The sequence below is a fragment of the Ctenopharyngodon idella genome, chromosome 7 (assembly GCF_019924925.1).
Source record: "Ctenopharyngodon idella isolate HZGC_01 chromosome 7, HZGC01, whole genome shotgun sequence".
NCBI lineage: Eukaryota > Metazoa > Chordata > Actinopteri > Cypriniformes > Xenocyprididae > Ctenopharyngodon > Ctenopharyngodon idella.
This window is the reverse complement of record NC_067226.1, coordinates 44,367,390-44,389,799: the sequence shown is the minus strand read 5'-3', so window position 1 is coordinate 44,389,799 and position 22,410 is coordinate 44,367,390. Positions and strand designations below refer to the sequence as shown.

Here is a 22,410-nt window from a genome sequence, read left to right as displayed (position 1 = left end):
GTGCACTGTGGCAAGCTTTCAGTGTGCGCTTGAGTGCTGATTAGGCTATGTAGGCAATTAAGGCTCATTATTATGATTTATATGGCTTATTAATATACATGTGCGATTAGTTGACTAATCGCTTAAATAAACGACTACTAATCGACTAGCAAAATCTTAAGTCGAGGGCAGCCCTATTATCTATCCAATAAGCATTATTCTGTTCTCACTTAGTTAGCAACAATTTTGGAAATATTTGGGCAAAACTGCAAAAAAAAAAGTCAGAAATCAGTTTCTGTACTGAATGATTTACCAAATGTATGCACCGTGGTGTTTGCAAGATTTATGGTATTTGAAATATTACGTTCAAAAACTATGGTAATACTATGGTACTTTTTAGTAGGAGATGACTCATCAATATTAACCACTATCTTTATTAAAGATGACCCTTACTCTGACTTCCTTTTAGAAAATACTTCCTTATGAACCATTAATGTTTAACAAATTCTCGTACATATCATAATTTCCCGTCATGCTAGCAGAACACCACCAAACGAAGGTCACACTCCTGTCTCTTCCTCTAGAAAGAACAGTAGAGTTCTCTTTTGTGTGTGGTTAATGTGTAGCTGTATCGTGTTGAACTCTGATACACCTCCGGGCAGCCTTGGCATCGGGACTTAAATCTCTGAGTTTGGCTGGGAATGACTTGGCTACTGATCAACCAATTCAGGCATGATAAAACCAGCTCACTGGACTCTCCCAGCCTTTTCCTTTGATTCTCCGGCTGAACTGGGGTTTGTTTAAGTGTGCAGCGTGGCAGAAGTGAGCTGCGTCAGTGCAGGCTGGTGTATGTGAACTGGAGGCAGTTGAGTCACATGGTTTCTCCAGTCAGACATCCGTGTTTGAGCGGGCGTAGGTGGCCCCTCTCTCAAACAGGCTGCTAGCAGATGGCGTTTTATTGGAGCACTGAGGACTCCAGAGTGAGACTGCTCTGCACTTGGTTCAGTCAGGCCTAGGCCTCCATGGAAGGTTTTTTTTTTTTTTTTCTCCCTGCAATGAATGCAACACGCAATTCCCATTTAAATAAATGGCTTTGGTGTCATAGCAAGCTCTGATACCATGGCATTGATACTAAATTAATACTGTAATCAACCAAATAAACTGCCTTAAATGATATGTAACCAATATTTAGCTTCTTTTTAGTTAATAAAATCTACTAAAATTTAATGATCAATTTGGACAGTAGTTTAAAGGGACCTATAATGCCTCTTTACAAGATGTAATATAAGTCTCTGGTGTCTCCATAATGTGTCTGTGAAGTTTCAGCTCAAAATACCCCACAGATCATTTATTATAGCTTGTCAAATTTGCTTCTACTTGGGTGTGAGCAGAAACATGCCATTTTTATGTGTGTCCCTTTAAATGCAAACGAGCTGCTGCTCCCCACCCCCTTTCCAGAAGAGGGCGGAGCTTTAACAGCTCACTCTTCGGTTGCTCAACAACAACAAAGCTGGAGAATCTCACACAGCCAAAATGAGGATTGTCAGTAACGGTGTTCAGCCTTACATTGTTCAAACTGGAGTCGGACACTGATGGAGAGACTCAGGAAGAAGTTACAACTTTAAGAAAGCAACTGTTTTTTCTGAATGATTAGTGGATAAATTTATGTAGTTGCTGTGGAGTTGATTCGACTCATCGACTAGCATGTGTCATCATGTTAACCTTTTGTTCAAATCCAGCGTTGAATTGACTCTCGTTTGTGAAGCAGTCCGGTGTAAAATGACGGCATGATAACAACACTCTACTACAACAGCTCTTCCTCTTCTCTAAAGCAGCCCAACATGGCCTCTCCCCCTTTGTTGCGTGTTCCTGTGGGCAGTGTTTATGTAAATATTAGGGTTAATGATGTCACCAACCCAGGAAGAAGCTTGTTGTAGTCCCGACCAGCCGTTTGTTGTAGTTCTTAAAGTGATTTCTGTAAAAGAAAATATCTCCTTCAAATCACAAGGATTATAAATGGCATGTAGGTAAACAATTGGTGACCATTTTGATTTTTAGATGAGCTATTCCTGTCAAACAACAGCAGCATGTTGCCTAATTTGTGCAATGCTAGTATCATCATGTTTTGATACCAGCTTTTTCAGTACATATTGTATGCATGTTGTGCATTTCTACTCATATAAACTACATAAGCAGCCTCGATCATGGTTATTGGTTGCTGAAAACATGATCAAATTCTCCAAAATATATAAGCAAGCAAGGGAACTACACTTTGCGAATGACAGCCAATTCAAATTCTGTGGAAATCTTTGGAAGTGGATTCCCTGCAGCCCTAATCATTTTGACCATTTCTCAAATAACTTTTTATGACTGATGCAAGGAAAAAGTACATATTTTTTATGTAATATGCCATTTTTTGAGAGAGGCATTACATTTCTATATGTATTACTATATGAGTTTCCTCCCACTCTTTGAATTCCCACTCACACGTTCCAGCAGCATCTAGCAGTGGAGTGCCGATAGAAAGCTGGCGAAAGTGTTAATCAGCAGAGATAGATAGAAACCAACAACCGAATATGTGTTATGTGCAGTCTGAACACAAGATGAGTCATCGGCAGGCCAACAGTGCGCTCTATTCTCAGGGGTGTTACAACACCACCACACAATGAGCAGTGTAGGCTTTGCCTACAACTACCCACATCACCCTCAGAAGATGCACACAGTTTAGAGACACATGTATTTGTTTTAGCTATTAATTATTGCGTTTTATAGCAGACTTGGGGATCGGCCACTTTTAAGGTGCGCTCACACCATTTTTCTTCGAAATTTTGCCGTTGAAATCCAGTCATTCCAATAGGAATCCATGCAATCTGGACTTTCGCGTGCGGGCGAAATAATACCCCCACGCAAATTTAGCTCATTGTCAAGTTTGTCACTCGAATTTGCCACGCTGCTTGGGTCTGTCAACTATGCTTCATATATCGCTACACTGTTGACAACAGACACTTGGACTTTAACTGTTTTGCTAATTTTGATAATGCTGGTCGCATAATCATGTGGGATCACAAGTGTTCAAAGAGACAAAGCCAGTTTACGTATTCATCCATTTGTGTAGCTCTCACAGTGTTGTTATCTAGTTATTGCATAAATGTTGTTTAAATCCATAATAAATAGACTAAATTATATGTAGTCTAGTTAAATTTCATTTAAAAAAGTACACACTTGACCTTTAAAGAGAGAATGTCATTAATTAATAATTTCCCACTCTGTGTTGTGTTTTTATAGTAGAGGGTCTGCCTCAGGTCTACTATTTCGGGCCCTGTGGGAAATACAATGCCATGGTTCTGGAGCTGCTCGGCCCCAGTCTTGAGGATCTCTTTGACCTGTGTGACCGAACATTCTCCCTCAAGACCGTCCTGATGATCGCCATTCAGCTGGTGAGTGCCCAGGCAGTGTGTCACCTGGCTGAGAAGTGCATGCATATAGTCGTTCTGATGCTTTGCAGTGCAAGTGTGTAATTTGCATCCTTTGCTCAATTCCCCAGATTTCCCGCATGGAGTATGTCCATTCTAAAAACCTCATCTATAGGGACGTGAAGCCAGAGAACTTTCTCATCGGTCGGCAAGGAAACAAGAAGGAGCACATCATTCACATCATAGACTTTGGCCTTGCGAAAGAATACATTGACCCAGAAACCAAAAAACACATTCCTTACCGGGAGCACAAGAGCCTTACGGGCACAGCTCGATACATGTCTATTAATACACATTTAGGGAAAGGTAAGTGTTAGATACCTCCCTAGTCTGATCCTGAAATGGACTTAACATTAAATTTAGCATGTCACTATTTCCTCGCCTTATGTGGCTTCTTGATTGACTGTTTAATAGGGTTGGGAATCATGAACCAGTTCTTAAAGAACATGATTTTTATGTTTGGTTCTTTTGATGTTGCATTGAATCTATAGTAGGGCTGGAACTAACGATTATTATTATTTATATTTATTTATATCCTTTGGTTCATTTACCAATAAATAATAACTGTAACTAGTCTATGTATGAACCTAATGATATTATTTATCACAAAAGACAACGTTTATGCAGTGTAGGGCTAATTAGGAAAGGTGTTTAGGCTATGTTCACAGTCACTTTTTGGGATTTACAGCAGCAACTGCTTACTAGTGTGAATCCTGAAATGTTTTGTTCATTCAGGAGATTAAAGTAGCTGCTTGAATATGTTCATTTAGATGTATGAACAAACAGCTGAAGTCACAACTGCATTCTTTCTAACTAACCATAGCGGTAATAGCGACAGTATCAAACATAGCGGTGTCCATAAAACCGTGAAGTTTTACCACGATTGACATCTTGTAATTAAATAAAGGCGTTCAATCACTGCGCGAGTTCATCCGTGAGATACTTTAAATAACCAACAACACCTTTGAAACCTGTTGCAGAGAGTATGTTTGAGCTGCATGTTTTGCAGCCTCACACCCACGTCAGCTCGTAAAAACCAGAATGCTGTATGAACTGCACAAAATATGAGACTGACAACTGTATTCTAGTGCTCTGTAAAACTTCACTGTAATAATCCAAATACTTGTGCTGCCGTCTCATCGTTTTGAGGTAGGAGAGCCCCGGGATGTTTCCTTTTCAGATGTTCCTGGATAGTTGTGCTGCTGTGGTATGCCATTTCAGTTTTACAGAGCTTGCAGAGCACTCTTTTATTTGGTCTGTTTAAAAAATTTCCACACTTTAGAAAGGACTAGATATTTTCGTAATAATGGCTCATTTTCATCATGCCCGGGAGCCGCCATCATTGGGGAACGTAAACATCGCGACGAATTGACGCACTCCATGCTAATCGACTAATTTACGTTCCAGTCTTAATCTATAGCATATCAGTCAAATGATGCTGAATGCTGATGATCAAAAGACTTTCCTTCATCTTCGGAACACAAATGAAGATATTTTTGATGAAATCTGAGAGCTTTCTGTCCCTCCATTGACTACCTTCAAAACTGGAAATTTGATGCTTCAAAAAGTTGTTTCATAAAGAGATCAGAAAACTAATCCATATGAATTGAGTGGTTTAGTCCAAATATTCTGAAGAGACACGATCATTTTATGATGAACAGATTTAATTTAGGCTTTTATTCACATAAAAACATTGATCAGCAAACATAAACAGAAGCTCAACCGAATCTGAATGACGCACGAGATCTCAATTCATATGGATTAGATTTACAACCTCTTTATGAACTTGTTGAATCCTCAAAGTGTCTTCATTTGTATTCCGAAGATGAACAAATGTCTTACGGGTTTGAAACAACATGAGGGTGAGTAATTAATGACAACATTTTCAATTTTGGTTGAACTAACCCTTTAAATATAAGAACTGCCTGTGTCAGTTGCATGTTCCACAGGCTGAAATGTATTTTAGCTATCCTCACTCCACAACAAATCCTTTAAATGTAATGGTATTCAGAATGAGAATGAAAAACATAAGTATAGCAACAAACAAATTATAGTGGCATTCATCAGCAACATTTATATTCTGTTCACAAACCTCTCATTCAGCACAAATCCAAATGTGTGCGCTTTTCGCGTTTCACATGCTTTATGTTAATTGCATTATAGAAGTCACTTTGGAATGTAAATAGCAGCACGTTTCAGATGATTAAAAAAATGCGACTTATATTCTGAAAAATATGACACTCACCAAATCGCAAGTCATTACTTATCTGACTCAAAATAAAAAAAAAGCAACTGTTATGTTGTAAATGATTTAAAGGGATACTTTACACCACAAATTGAAATTCCATCGTTTACTCACCCGCATGTCGTTCTAAACCCATAAGACTTTCATTCATCTTTGAAACACAAATTAAGATATTTTTAATGTAACCAGAGAGATTTTTGTCCATCCAATGAAAGTCACAACCAAAATTAAGTTTTATAAAGTACATAAAGACAATGTAAAAGTAATCCATATGAATTGAGTGCTTTAATACAAATGTTCTGAAGAGACATGATTGCTTTATATGATGAACAGATTTAATTTAGGCTTTTATTCATATATAAACATCAATCAATGCACATACATGGAGCTCATCAAATATGGTAAACGCAGAAGCTCAAACGTGCTTCATGCGCAAGAACAAACCTTATTGTTGTGTTTGAGCTTCATGGTTATAAGGACTTTCAGTGGATGAACAAAAAATTATTGTTCCATAGATGAATGTAAGTCTTATGGGTTTTTTTAGTCAGTTATTTATAGCACTTCCTCCAAGCACTAAGTCACTGAATAGTTCCAAACCATAGTTGTTAAATTCCTTATGATTCCCAACCCTACTGTTCAAAAACTTAGTTATTTTGTACATAACTGAACTTTTTTTTTTTTCTTTATTGCAGAGCAAAGTCGGAGGGATGACCTTGAGGCCTTGGGTCACATGTTCATGTATTTCCTCCGGGGTAGTCTCCCTTGGCAGGGACTAAAAGTATGTTGAACCAGCCTGTTAACATCATTAAAACTGTTACTAATTTTGTTCTGGAAAATTAACTACTGTTGTTTTGTGCTTTACAGGCTGACACACTGAAAGAACGCTACCAGAAGATTGGGGACACAAAGCGAAACACTCCCATTGAAGTTCTCTGTGAGAACTTTCCTGGTGAGACCCCCTTAAAAGACATCATGTGCTTCACTTCAGCTAATCTTAAAGTCAACATGAAATTAAAATTGACCCCATGTTCTTTCTCAATACATGTTCCTGGTCTTGTGCACGATTCACAAGTGCACATTATTCCAAAGGAAATACTATGTTTGTTTTTTGTAATCTTTCATCAAAATGTAATAACTATTTCAGCTGACAGGGACATTAAAGAAGTAAAATGGGATGTTTAAAGTTGCTTTATGTTGGCTTTAAAGTGTCCCTATCATGGTATTTTAAAGGTTGACAATTTTGTTTTAGAGGTCTCCTACAACAGGTTTTCATGCACCCAAGGTCAAAAAACACTTTCTCTCAACGTACATTGCAGCATCACCTTTTTTCTTAGTGTCTCAAATGGTTCAATATAGGATTGTCTCTCTAAACTCTTTCCACAAGACTCTTCTGCTCTAATTGATGAGATGGCCTAGTCTGTTGTGATTGGTCGACCGCTTACAGCGCATTTCAGACACCAAACGACCATTATCATATCTGAATTTCAGCACCAGATCTTCCTTAGCACTTGATGCACAGTGATACGAACAGTAATGATGGTGTTGGTTTTACCGTATCAATTCCAGCCCGAGTCCTTATCCTTCGGTAGTGCATGCTGAGTGGATTTGCTTTGGCGGCTGAAAACATTGCTTCTCAACATGTCGACAACACGAACCAGACTCTTCCAGACCTCAGCTACAACTACAGTGTAAAAGTATATGTGGTTTGCGGGCAGCCAATGAATACGATAGGCTCGCATTATGCAAATTTGATACAAACCTACATAGGTTCGTGCAGGAAGTGACACTGGAATTACTGACGACTCGTTTCAGGCAGTTCAGAATCGATTCTTTCTTTTGGGAGGAGACAGTTACTCCGTTTATCTGCACTTTTGATCTTTGAAACTTTGCAGACCTTTTCACTAGGGCTGGGATAATAAATCGATGCACTCAAATGCTCATGAAGAAGAGTGCTCGTTCGTTCGTCTGAGAATGTACTTGCACCTCAGAATGCTTTTATGACGCGAGATTAATGTAAACATCCCACTGAAAACACCCTTGTAATTCGCTTCAACCTTTTTGAAATTTATGAATGATTATTTTATAGATGGTTCAATTGGTGTGTAAGGAATTGGAAGCAAGCAGAGTACGCTGTTTCTAAAGCACGCAGTGCCATCTGCTGTTAAAAACTAAGCTCATAATCGATTCGAGAGAGAATCGCGATGCATTCAGAAAATCTCAGAATTGATCCAGAACCATGTCTTGATTCGCGATGCGTTGGTTTATTGTCCCAGGCCTACCTTTTACATTCACAAACAGCTGTATTTCGCACTACATGAAAGTAAAATCTGAAAACGCATAATAGGGACACTTTAAGACCAAACTTGCCATTTCTCTTATTCTGATTATTGCCATTGTAACTTTTGTCCACATTTGTGCTTTCAGAGGAGATGGCCACCTATCTGCGCTATGTCCGGAGGTTGGATTTCTTTGAGAAGCCAGATTACGAATACTTGCGGACCTTGTTTACGGAGTTGTTTGAACGAAAAGGATATACCTTTGATTACTCTTATGACTGGGTTGGCAGACAGATTGTGAGTTAATATGTCATCTTTATAAAGAATTTCTGCATTGCACTCATGCTAGCTCTGTTCCAGCACATCCCTACATAGGTCGCTATTTTCTAAGGCAACATCATACAAAAAATTTAACTTGATTTGAAACTCTTTACTTGGGTAGCTTTGCAAACCACATAGTGCCTTCAACTGACTGTGATGTTAGTATGTTGCTAAGCTAATAATGCAATGCTTTTGGCATAAAAATACATGATCAAATTTTTAGTCAGTGTTTTTCAGCATTGAATGTACAGTCTAATTGTGCAGTCAGTTAGTCATAAAGTGGCACAGTTTACTCCTCCCTGGAATGTTGCTGCCTATATTCACTGTAGAGTTGTCAAAAGTACTGATTTTGGTACCAAGTCGGTACTGAAAATTTCAAAATATGACGATGCCAGCATTTCCCCCTAGCATTTTGAGCGCTGTTGAGTGGATTCTTAAACACCTCTGATTGGCCATTGTGGTCGTGTGCTTAACAGATATGTCTGTGATTGGCTACAATGATCAACGCTTCAAAAACATGTTGTAAATAGACATCTTTGACGCTCTTCACTGAGCGCTTACACATATACACACGGGAGCATTTGAAGCATTTGAGCATTGATCATTGTAGCTAATCACAGACATATCTGTTGAGCACAATGGCCAATCAGAGGTGTTTAAGAATCCGCTCAACAGTGCACAAAATGCTAGCGGGAAATGCTGGCATCGGCACATTTTTTAAATTTCAGTACTGACATGGTACTTAACATGGTACAACCCTAATTCACTGGGACACAGAGCTAGTTCATCTTGGCCTTGAAACTGATGTTGTGTGTGTTTTGGTGTGTCTTTCTCAGCCTACTCCAGTGGGGTCGGTCCACGTGGACTCAGGGGCATCTGCCATCACACGTGAGAGCCACGCACACAGAGACAGACCCTCCCAGCACCAGCCATTAAGGAATCAGGTAATTGCCCACTGTTCGATAAGGAAGCTTAAGGTTGGCAAACCTTGTCTTTATTACAGAAAGAGAAATGTACTATGTTCAAGTTTTAGTCCATTTATTAGGGGTGGGTAATATTTACCCTGAATCAAATGAGTGAATCTCACAAAACAAGCCTGGGTTATATTTCACTTTTTTAGAATAATTTTTTCTTTTTTTTTTTCTTTTTTTCTTTTTGGATTGTGATATTTTGTTTGACAGTTAAATGCCCCCACATTCTCATGGCTGTATTCAAAATATACACAATACTGTTCAGTGTTTGAATGGAAAGTAATGCTTTTATTTAATAAGGACACATTAAATTGGTCAAAAGTATCAGTAAACAATTTAACATTGTTACAAAAAAAATGTAAATAAATGCTGCTCTTTTTAACTTCCTTATCAAAAAATTCTGAAGAAAATGTATCGCAATTTCCACAAAAATATTAACTAGTGAGGACCAGTAAAGTATCCAAACCTTTACACACACACTCACTCACTCACACACACATATATTACAATGTTTTGTATTGTAATGCAAAGTATATGACAGTAATGAGAATCACCAATGAGAATAGTAGAAATTATTAAAAAAAATATCAGAATGCATTACAATAATAAGAAATAGGAAAAGCTTCTTGCTTGACATGAAAATATCACAATGCAAACAAAAATGATTTGGTTTTGGAGTGAAATAATGGCCTAGACATGTTTTCATGAGGTCTGCTCTAGCATTATCATTAGAGCTGGTGGAGGTGGAGTTGATTTTCGAGGGTTTCTGCAGCAGGACATGAAGCTTTAAACAATCATTAGACCTGTCCACTCATCAGCTGGCTGCTGCAGCATGCACTGCTTTAGCATATCATGGCTCAGAGTGCATGCTGGGATTAGAAGTTCCTTAAACTATACATTTTTGCATATATATGTCACTGGAGATTGTTTTTATATTGATTAATTTGCCAGTTTCTGTAAATTGCTTATTCTGCCCCTCTCTTACATCTGCAAGAGCAAATCAGCTTTGCATATTTCATAAACTTGCCCTGTATCAAACTCATCACGCTGAAGCAAACTATTAATTTTCAGTCATAAAAGTTGTCTGAATTTGGGGTGCACTCAAATTAGTGCTTATAGTTCATGGTTGAAAGATTTAAGGCAAAGAAAGTCACATGGTTTTGCAATGACAGGTTGAGTTAATGAATTGATGATTGTTTTCATTTTTTTGGCTGAACTGTTTTTTTTTTTATTGTTGTTGTTGTTGTTGTTGTTGGGTTTTTTTTTTTTTTTTTTTTTTTTTTTTTCTTGACCTCATATATTTAAGGTTTTTCTAGTGATATGAATTCAGTGTAGGTTTTTATTCCTATGGTTGTGAGGGAAGAGGAGTGCAGATATATTTAGAAATCCTTGGCTAATCCTTGACACAAGCACCCTGTAAACTGCCCCGTCATCAGTTTGATGGAGGTTCTGGTGTTTAACGAGTCCGCAGCACTAATTGGGGCACATAAAAACCTATTCACCGGAGCACAGATTTTCACCACAAAAGGCTTTATTAAATTTAAACGATGCTGTTCTATTGACTTGCGAATAAGATGTAGGGTACAGTGGGGCTAAAGGTGCACCGGGGAAGAAGGCGCATTTGACTTTATTCACCTTTAAACCACTAGATGGCACAAAAAGTCTCCATCACTTTCCTAAATATCTATATTTCACTATGCACATGGAAATTTGGCTGATCCTTGACACGATCAAGTGCAGCAACGCAAAATTTAATAAAATAAAAATGGACCGAAAAATAACTTTATATTAAGTGTCTTTGACTACTATGCACTAACATTTAAATTTAATAATTTGATACAATGCACTTATTGTTTATACAGTATACATGCATTTACGTTGTACTTATAATAAAAAAAAAAAAAAAACTGCAATAATTAAATTTGTAATTAATTTCTGTAAAAAAAGAGAAATTCAGACAGCTTTCCTTGCGTGTGAAATTTTCTGCAATCATACGCTATGGCAGTGGTTCCCAAACCTGTCCTGGAGGACCCCCAGCACTGCACATTTTGTATGTCGCCCTTATCTGACACACCTACTTCAGGTCTTGCAGTCTCTGCTAATGAGCTGACGAGTTGAATCAGGTGTGTTACATGAGAGAGACATCCAAAATGTGCAGTGCTGGGAGTTTTGGGAACCACTGCACTATGAGAATAGTGAATAGCACATTTTCTTTAAGGTGTGACTAGGGCTGGGCGATTTTTTTTTTTTTTTTTTTTTCCCTTTTTTTTTCTTTTTTTTTCTCTCGATTAATTCGAATTTAATGTTTTAATTTTTCCTCGATTTTATTATTTTTTTTAAATCGAGAAATCGCGATTTTGAATAAAAATGTTGTCAACATATCCAATTGTAACGGTTGCTAATACAGCAATGATAACCGTATTAGGAGAAGAAAATGATCCGACAACATGATGGCGCCGGCGCACCTGATTAACCGCTCTCATGTGACGCTCTATGAACGTAGAACACATCACTATTCTTAAGCGGCTGTTCATTCAGAAATGCGTTATTGCGTTAGAAAAATGAGACGCAGGCAGTGGAATGATGGAAAAAAGGCAAAGTTATTAAACGCGAGTTGAGCTTTTTTTTTTTTTTTTTTTTTTTTAACTTGACCTGCCGTGTTTTTAGAATGCCGTTTCATGGGTGAGACGCTGCAAAAGACTCGAGACACAAGTGCAACACCTAAACATGTATATAGGATGTGTTTAAGATAAGTTTGTACAACATTTGTCTTCATATTTCAGGCATATTTCTGCAAAGATATTTAACAAATTGTTTTACATTTACACCATGTTGATCACTTCATGTGTGGTGCACTTGGAATAGAACTTTTTTTAACCAGATTTTTAATAAAGAGAAAGTTACTTAAATCATATTGTAGTTAAGTTTTTAAGTTGACAAGTTAAACAGTAAAAAAAAAAAAAAAAAAACGAAATCGTGAATCGGTCAATTGTTCTGAAAAAATCGAGATTTTATTTTTTTTGCCATATCGCCCAGCCCTAGGTGTGACTTTAGCCCCATTGTACACTACGTTTTTGGTCATGTGTCCAGAACCGGTGTTCCAGTTGGACATAGGACTGTTGCTAATATATATATTTATTTAAATATCTCATTTCATTCTTAACATATTTCAAGTTTCATGTCCATCATCCAGGGCACAATAAACCAGGATTATATATATATATATATATATATATATATATATATATATATATATATATATATATATATATATATATATATATATATATATATATATATACACACTGCCCGGCTAAAATCGCTGTTTGGATTTTAATTGGCAAATGCTTAAGAATCTATGAATGGATCATTATTACAGTGATTATGTTTCTAGCATGTTTTATGTTTGGCAACACTTCTTTTAACCCTAACAGATGGAGTGTGTAGCTTTTCATTTCTTAAACAAACATGTTTGAATATGTATCATGGCCATATTCCAGGATGACAATGTCAAGATTCACCAGGGTTAAAATTGTGAAAGAATGGTTCAGAGAGCGTGACGAATCATTTTCACTCATGAATTGGCACCTCTGACCAAAAATTGATAGAAATAAATGTTGTGATGTTATTTCCATCAAGATGTGCATCCATTTTTGGTCAAGATTTTGTATTGACAATGCAAGAGGTGAGCACTCTGTAAAGTCTACTCCAGCACATCCCAAAGACTTACACTGAGGTTAAGGTCTGGACTCAGAGCTGTCAGTTCATGTGTGAAAATGATTCTTCATGCTCCTTCCCAAACATTCTTTCACAATTTGAGCCTGATGAATCTTGACATTGTCATCCTGGAATATGGCCATGATACGTCTTCCTACAAGGCTGTTTATGAAATGAAAAGCTACACTCCATCTTTTAGGGTTAATTTTTTTTTGCTAAACATATAACATGCTAGAAACACAATAATCACTGTAATAATGATCCATCCATAGACTATTTGCCTATTAAAATCAAAACAGCAACTGTTTTTTTTTTTTTTTTGGCCGGGCAGTGTCTCCACTTAAATTAAATGTAACAGAAAAAGAATAAACAGAACATTTAAGTTATTTAAAAAAAAAAAAAATTCGATCCTACGACTAAATGCAAAAGAATTTAAGTGAACTTTGACATCTTCCACACTACCTCACTATCACTCTCACCACAAAGCACTTTAACATTTCACACGACTGATGCACCAGGGGTTTGTACTGAAGCTGTATATACTGCACATCACAATTTCAGAAATTGAATTTGTATTTTTGTGTACGTTTGTTTGTCCTTGTGTTTCATGTCTGACTCAGAGTTTGTTGAGCTCTCTGTTAATGTCTTGTCTAGTTAAATGGCAGAATATGACCCATCAGTTTGAATTTATGTAATATGCAGCTGTAGATAATTCTTTAGTTTTCTTAATGATTGAATTTATGCTGTCAGATATTCCTATCTGATCTTCATGTTGGATGCCTGATTTGCTACATGTAGTGTCCACTTGGCATTCAGCAGCTTTTCTAGAAAGTTTTCTCTTCAGTTTCTTCTGTTTTAATGTCTCTTTGTGTTTATTTTGTGGTGTTTGCTTCTTGGTTTGATTGGACGATTGGTCCACAGTCACTAATGCCATTTCCTGGCTTTGACTGGCTCTTTTTGTTTCTTTGTTGATTTCCTTTCCTTCATTGTGCTGCATGCCACCTGGCCTCACTTCGCCCGCGCTCTCGCTCACTCACCACACCTCCCCCTGTCCTGCGCCTCCTCCCGCACCTCCTCCATCCACGCAGACGGCCATCTCCGACCGCAGAGGAGCTTGGGAGGTTCAGCCCAACCGCCAGACAAACTCCTCCTACCTGACCTCACACCTGGCAGCGGACAGGCATGGGGGCTCAGTGCAGGTACAGCTTCACCCCTCGCTCCACTCCTCCTCCTGTGTGCGCTCATGTGTATGGCCATCTGCAGCAGCGCCCCACCTGCTCTCACACCTGACTACAACACTTCCTCTATGGGTTCCCCTCTTCAGCTATTCTTGTTCTTATTAAAACAACATTGTAGAAATGCTGCGTTTCATTCAAAGTTGGACATGGGATAATCCTACTTGATATCTCTGAATTCCATACACATGACATTCCAATGTCTAAGTTGGAAGAGTGTCAAAGTTCTATTGGAATTTTCCAAGTAGAAGGTTGGAAATGTGGTATTCTTGTTCTATCACTTTTGCAAGTAGGTGGATGTAAATTCCAACTTTCTGAATTGAATGAAATGCAGCATAAGATGTGATGCAGAGGCTAAGACTATGAGGGAAATATGTTGTGTTACTTTGGTACAGCTATTATTAGGAAATAGTATCGCCAACTATCTCTACAGTGTTTAACAATAGTGTGCAACAGTTGGGTTCCAGGAAGTAAAAACTCCATTTATTTTCTCCATAGGGAGATTGCTTTATAATGATAACTTGTAAACCTTTAAAGTCAGCCTTACTGTAAGCTACAAGGTTGTTAATCAATGCTATTTGCAGCTGTTGAAGCCATATGCCCACGTTATTTCAACTTATTTTTGAAGTAATCATGTTTAACAGTGGAATTTGTGGAGAATAACTACATTATAACTACAAAATTCCACTAATCAGAGTTGAAACAACCAAAACACACCAAAAGAGCTCTTTTGCTCCGCCCACTCCCATGAAGCACTGCGAATTATGCAATCAAGTCGATCTCCCTACGCTCTAAAAATACATTTATGCATATTTTGTAATAGACTTAAAATATATTTATTTAATATATATTAAAGGGGATCTATTATGCCCATTTTCACAAGAAAAGAATGTGTCTGTGAAGTTTCAGCTCAAAATACCCCACAGATCATTTATTATAGCTTGTCAAATTTGCCCCTATTTGGGTGTGAGCAAAAACACACTGTTTTTGTGTGTGTCCCTTTAAATGCAAATGAGCTGCTGCTCCCGGCCCCCTTTCCAGAAGAGGGCGGAGCTTTAACAGCTCACGCTTCAGTTGCTCATCAACAACAGAGCTGGAGAATCTCACGCAGCCAAAATGGCGACTGTCAGTAACGGTGTTCAGCCTTACATTGTTCAAACCGGAGTCGGACACTGAAAGAAGTTACAACTTTTAGAATGAAACTGGACGTTTCTGAATGGTTAGTGGATAAATTTATGTAGTTGCTGTGGAGTTGATTCAACTCAGACCAGCATGTGCCGTCATGTTAATCTCTTACGCAAAACCCTGTATGGACGCCCACTATACATAGCGTACCTGTTTGCCAAACAGAGCCATACACACCAGGCTAACGTTCATGATTGCTATCAAATGCTGTGAATGGTCTAATATTTTTTCCAAAATATCGCTCGGACAGAAACGCTCCTTTAGCAATCGTGCTTGTTAGGATCAACTTGCAGGCTATCCAAGCTAACGAGACTCTTAATAGTGTTCTGTGCTCGTCTGTGCAGCCAACGACAGAACAGTTAGCATGCTTTGCTCAAACTTTTGCCATGGCGTTAGAACTGGTACACCGTTTTCACTTGTGAAAACAAAATGATGGTGCCGTGGGTGGAAACATGCGGATTATAGGGAAGGTAATATTATAATAAGATCCCCTTCCTACGTCACAAGGGGAGCGAAATCTGAGTGGCTCGTTTTTTCACATGCTTGCAGAGAAAGGCTTACCAAAACAAAGTTAATGAGTTGTACTTTTTCACGTTTTCTGGGTTGGAAGATGCACCGGGGACCCGATTATATCACTTAAACACACAGAAAAAGTCAAATTTTCATATGTCTCCTTTAAATATATAGACTTATTTTATTTTTATATATATATATATATATATATATATATATATATATATATATTATATAACATTTTTACATTTTTTAAATGAGTAGTTTTATATTTCTCCATCGTTTTTAATTTGATTGTCATTCGCAATGCTTCATGGGATTGTAGTTCTCTCTCACTAAAGCCGGTAAATTCACAGTCTTGTATTTTTGCTTCAAATCAAAGTTTGTAGTGTTGTGATTCACCTCATAGCTGGTTGGCTTGGTTCATGGCTTATACTGGTTTAACGAAGACTTTGTTTTAAATCCCTATGAGAGAAATGAATGGAAAAGATACTTCCGGAACCAACGCCGCTGAAAAAGTGGGCGGCCACTAATGCATTGTGATGCATTTTTATGATTGCAACTGAAGCAAATGTACATTCACCATCTTGCGCTGCTTGCTTCAGTTTTATAGAGTAGATGCCTCAGAAGTGACTGGTGACAGTCTTTGAGCTCATTTAGATGGCTTCTTCATTCATTATATTGCAGAAAATAATATAAAATATATTAGATGACAAAATATTAAAGCAAGTGGTATTTAAGTGGGACTTATTTTTTTATTTTCACTATAATTTTAGTTAAAGTTTTAGTAATTTTTATTAGTTTAAATTATTTTAGTATTTTAGTTCAACTAAATGAAAACATTAGTGGATCTGGTCAATTCTAATCTGGCTTCATGAGTACATTTTTATTTGATTGACTGATGATTGCAAAGTTAAGCAACATTTAAATATTCCAGGTTAAACCTGCTGTCTATCAACAGCATCTGTGGACTGGAAAAATTCAATGAAAAGAATGCATGAAGAAATTTGAATAATTTACTATAAGAAAATGCACAGCATTACTATAAATGGGCCTATAGTTTTTTTTTTCCTTTGCAAATGCATTACTGTAAAATCTTTTTACATGTTATATCTAATGTTCTATCTATTTATAATCTATTATGTCTTTTTATGTATTTAACCAGGAATATTTGATCAGTTCTCAGTTCTTCCATAAGGGTTAGGGTAGTTACTTGCACAGATACTCATATGGTCTGAACTATATAATTAAACTAACATTATTACAATGAGGCCACACAATAATTAGATTTTTCTTTTCTGCCACAGGTGGTGAGCTCAACTAACGGTGAACTGAATGCCGACGACCCGCTGGCGGCCCACTCGAACGCACCAATCACAGCACAGGCAGAGGTGGAGGTGGTGGATGAGGCCAAGTATGTGCACATGGCTACTCACAGGTTTCTGTTGTCTTTGCCTTGTGTCTGATGGACACAAACTGTCCTTTAACACTCCTGGTCTTTACATGATTTCACCCTTGCTGGTCCATTCCCATCTGCTCCCCTGTAGCTCTCTGTGTACCGAAGGTGTGTTATGGAACATTATATTGGGTAAAATCATCCTTTTTTTGAATTACATCATTGTTTCTTTTTTTCTTTTTTCTTTTTTCTTTTTTTTTTTAATTGGTACTTTTCAGTTTTGAATTAAATGTGTAGTATACACTGCTGGTCAAATGTTTGGCAAGATTTTTTTTGTTTTGTTTTTGAAAAGTCTCTTCTGCTCACTAAGGCTGCATTTATTTGATCAAAATACAGTAAAAACAGTAATATTGTGAAATATTTCAATTTAAAAGAACTGTTTTCTATTTGAAAAAAATGTTGATATGATAAAATATGATAGAATGTTCTAATATGCTGATTTGCTGCTCAATTATTCGTTTTTGCTGCTTAATATTTTTGTGTAAACCACAGTATTTTTTTTAGGATTCTTTGATGAATATAAAGTTCAAAAGCATAACATTTATTTTAAGTAGAAATATTTTGTAACAGTATAAATGTATTTACTGTCACTTTTGATCAATTTAATGCGTTTTTGCTGAAAATGTTTTTTTTATTTTTTTAATGATATTTCTTACCCCTTAAACTTTTGAATAGTGTATCGTGTTTTATATATTAAGCAGAAAAAACAGTTTACAATATTGATAATAATCAGAAATGTTTCTTGAGCAGCAGATCAGCATATTAGAATGATTTCTGAAGGATCATGTGACACTGAAGACTGGAGTAATAATGCTGAAAATTCAGCTTTGATCACATGAATAAATTACATTTTATAATGTATTCACATATAAAATTATTTTATTTGTATATATTTTACTGTATTTTTGATTAAAAAAAAATGCAGTCTTGGTGCGCAGAAGAGACTTCTTTCAAAAATATTGTTTAAAAAAAAAAAAAATATTGACCTGTAGTGTGTATTTTTAACATCAACACTTTTCTAGACTCTTAGAGTTTGTCCAAAATGATATCTTAGAAACATGTCTGTGCCTTTCCATAAGAGTGAAAAAGGCAGTGTCCATAATGACTACAGCCAGTTAGTTTGTCTGTTAAAATTCAGAGGCGATTACACTCTTTAGTTTCCTTTTCTTCTAAAGCACCTGATGCGCATTTGAGTTTCAGTCATATCAAACATCCTGTCTGATATAATTTGAAACACTTATTCTTGTAGTTCTTAGATATCTTAAAAAGCCTTCTGTCTTTGATTTATTGATGCAAAAGCTTGAAAGTGGTGCAGACAGCAGAGGCGTTTATCAATTAACAGGATGACACAAACACACAAGGTCCTCGTGGTTATTACACAGCATTACTGTTCACCGGAGGTCGGTCTACTAGAGATCTCTCTGATGTCTTCCTCTGCATTTCCCTTGTTTTCTTGAATATAGCAACCTGTCGACTGCTTTATCTTTGTTACGTATGATTATTTAAAGATTGAGCCTGTAATGGTGAAACAATGCCACTTGAACAAAAGCTTTTGCCTCTACGACGTTACATTAAATGGAACGTTAATCTAAAAAGGAGAATCATCAATCACAGTTGTCAGATGAGTGGAACAGGGGTTTCACATTCTTGGCTTTTGGCTAAATGTGTCTGGATTCCAGATCATGCATTGTTTAGCATAGAAGTAGAGGAGGAAATGAGACAGTATGATACTCATTTTTATTTATAACAGTGGATGCTTTCTTCAGTTTGTTACACCATACAATGAACTCCTTTGTGAGCATAGGTATAACAGTTCTTGTTCCATTTTCTGTTCCAACACAAACGTTAAAATTGTTTTAATGAGATGGAAAATTGGATTATCGCTTTTCCAGTGAGATGCATTCAGTTGGGCAAATTTAAAATGGTGTTATAAACTGAGCTTTGTTTTAAAATTCTGACTGGAGGTGCTGATATATATTAGGGGTGTGACGTGGCGCAAGATTAAAATGTGACGAGAAACTGTTATTTATTTTTATTTATACTGTTTATTTCTAGGATCAATTTGTGGAAAGGAGTTAAGTTAGGAGGTCAAAAGTTGTAGAAGCTCATGAGTCTTTTACTGCATATGATAATTCAGACTCAGAAAGTGGAACTAAAATGACATTCATTACAAGATGATTAGTTGCATCATTTTAAATGCACCTTTGTCAGAAGATTTCTGAAAAATACTATATAAAGTCTCATCTTGTTCTCGTGAACTCAATCTCATGTCTCATCTCGTGAGCTGTCTCGTCACACCCCTGATAACACACACACACACACACACACACACACACACACACACACTGATGAGCTAAAACATTATGACCACCTGCCTGCCAAACTAGTACCGACCTGCCGAGGCATGAACTCTACAAGAGCTCTGAAGGTGTCCTGTGGTCTCTGACACCAAGACGTCAGCAGCAGATCCTTCAAGTCCTCTAGGTTGTGAGGTGAAGCCGCTGTGGATTGAACATGTCGGTCTGGCAAAACCCACAGATGCTAAATTGGATTGAGATCTGGGGACTTTGGAGGCCAGGGCAACATCTTGAACTCTTCATGTTCCTCAAACCATTCCTGAACAGAGTGTGCAGTGTGTCAGGGTGCATTATCCTGCTGAAAGAGGTCACTTCTACCATTGTCATGAAGGGTTGTACCTGGTCTTCAACAATGTTTAGGTAGGTGGCACTTGTCAGATTGACGTCCACATGAATGGCCGGACTCAAGGTTTCCCAGCAGAACATTGCCCAGAGCTTCACACTCCCTACCCGCTTGTCGTCATCCCACAGCAGATCCTGGTGCATCACTTGTCCAGGTAAATGGCACACATGTACATGGCCGTCCACGTGATGTAAAAGAAAATGGGACTCATCGGATCAGGTGACCACCGTCCACTGCTCCAAGGACCAGTTCCAATAACATGCTTTTTTAACTGACGAAAACGAGACAATGACTAAATAAAAATGCGTTTTGAGTGACTAAAACTATGACTAAAATCTACTATAATTTCCGTCAACGAATAAAAACGAGATGAAAATTATAGAGAGGGACGATTTGGTAAGATATCCAATCAGGAATGCTGTCCTGTGTGGAAGACGCGCACATTTGAAGTGTAACGTGCTAATCTAACCGTGGGAAAACGTGGCGCTGTTGCGCGCTCTACAGGCTCGCCCAGCAGCACTTCAGACTGCTTCGCAATTAATGAATAGCACACATTTATGCCAAGCGATTGCTTATAAGCTACTGTTGATGAATTATGACAATGTTTACTACACAATGTTTATATGGTAATGTTTTAGACGGTTGTAAGAATGCATATTTTATCTCCCTCATCTGAACTTAAATGAGCAGCCTGCAGACATTTCAGAATAAGAGTCACGGTGTATTTCGGGATGGTTTATAATTATTATTTTTTCCTGTTCATTATTGTTCTTTTTTTTTTTACACAATAAACTGTATTTAATTTAATTTCTGTTTCATTCATAGTAAACTACTGTATCTTCTGTCACAGGAAGGAAAGACTAAGAACATTATTTGACACATTATTCAATATATTTTACAAGTATAATGGTTATTATAGTTAACTAAACCTAAAACCATAAAAAAATCTTCATTACTTGAAATAAACATTAACTGAAATAAAAAATAAATATATAAAAAATGTAAACTTATTTTATTTAATCTAGTTTCCAAGCTTTAGCTTAACCTGATGCACTAAAATAACTAAAACAGAAATAAAAAACTGTATACACATTTAAAAGCAAAAACTATAAGACATAAACACAGAAAAAATGACTAAAACTTTTAACTAAAATTACAATGAAAGCAGAAAAACTAAAAATCAAATCTAATCAAATTAAAAAAAAAAAACTATAATAGTACCTCAATGATATGTGTGTCAATCCCTGACAAGTACTAAACTGAGCTCTCTTTCGTGTCTTTTTGCACTTGAACGGTCAAAACCCATCCGCTTTGAAGAGTAAAATACAGTTGGTTCTCTTAAGTGAACATAAACAGTTTGGAGAATATCAGTGTATTGGGTCTGTGTATTGTTAGAGAAATGCTTACTTAATGCATTACAGTTGAACTAAATTAGATTTTAGTTAACTAAATCTACTGTAGATTTAGTTGACTAAAATCTTATGATATTTAGTCGACTAAAACTAAAAATTTCCGATGACTAAAATATGACTAAAACTAAATGGCATTTTAGTCAAAAGACTATGACTAAAACTACATCAAAATTAACACTGCCTCCCATAACCATCACTGAAATTATGTGTGACTTGTGCCACAGTAGACCTTCTGTTGGCTCAAACCCGATGCGGGATAGCCTTCATTGTCCACGTGCATCGATGAGCCTTGGGCGCCCAACACCCTGTCACGGGTTTGTAGTTTGTCCCTTCTCGGACACTGTTGGTAAATCCTCACCCCTGCTGACCAGGAGCAACACACAAGCTTTGCTGTTTCAGAGAGACTCAGTCGCCTTGCCATAACAATATAGTCCTTGTCAAAGTCGCTCAGATCTTTATTCCTGCCCATTTCTCCTGCATCCGGCACAGTGATTATGAGAACTGATTGTTTGCTTTCCATCTAATCTGCACTTGTTATGAGATGATCAGCGACATTCGCTTCACCTGTAACTGGTCATAATGTTTTGGCTCATCATCTGATTTACTAAATGTTTTTAATTATGCTAAAAGTCTTTAAAAAATGTGATTTGTGTTTAAAAGTGACCTGGTTTTGTGGCCTTTCTTGTTGCTATGCTTGTAGACAACTTTTAAACCTGCAGCTTAATGAACTATACTATATATATATATATATATATATATATATATATATATATATATATAAAGCCTACATTGACTACGTTGATCTGTATAGTATGGTTGGAGTTTTAGGCACTTGGCTTCATGATCAAACTGAAGCATGCGTATGTTGTACCACATTCACTAGTAAAGAGGTGGGCTGGTGAGCTGAGGACGACACTACATTTCTCC

General features: G+C 37.0%; 1 protein-coding gene across 6 annotated transcripts in view; it reads left to right on the top strand.

Moving 5' to 3' along the window:
• csnk1g1 (casein kinase 1, gamma 1) overlaps window positions 1-22,410 on the top strand; it is a 55,921-nt gene that overhangs the window by 27,006 nt on the left and 6,505 nt on the right. For 3 of the 6 annotated variants that reach the window (XM_051899330.1, XM_051899329.1, XM_051899331.1), the window contains 8 exons: window positions 3,265-3,416; window positions 3,524-3,758; window positions 6,390-6,475; window positions 6,562-6,646; window positions 8,122-8,270; window positions 9,131-9,238; window positions 14,071-14,181; window positions 17,223-17,329. In XM_051899330.1, the coding sequence (XP_051755290.1) occupies window positions 3,265-3,416; window positions 3,524-3,758; window positions 6,390-6,475; window positions 6,562-6,646; window positions 8,122-8,270; window positions 9,131-9,238; window positions 14,071-14,181; window positions 17,223-17,329 (1,033 nt within the window). The remainder of the gene's footprint in view (window positions 1-3,264; window positions 3,417-3,523; window positions 3,759-6,389; window positions 6,476-6,561; window positions 6,647-8,121; window positions 8,271-9,130; window positions 9,239-14,070; window positions 14,182-17,222; window positions 17,330-22,410) is intronic. The other 3 variants (XM_051899332.1, XM_051899333.1, XM_051899334.1) reach the window with 2 other exon arrangements.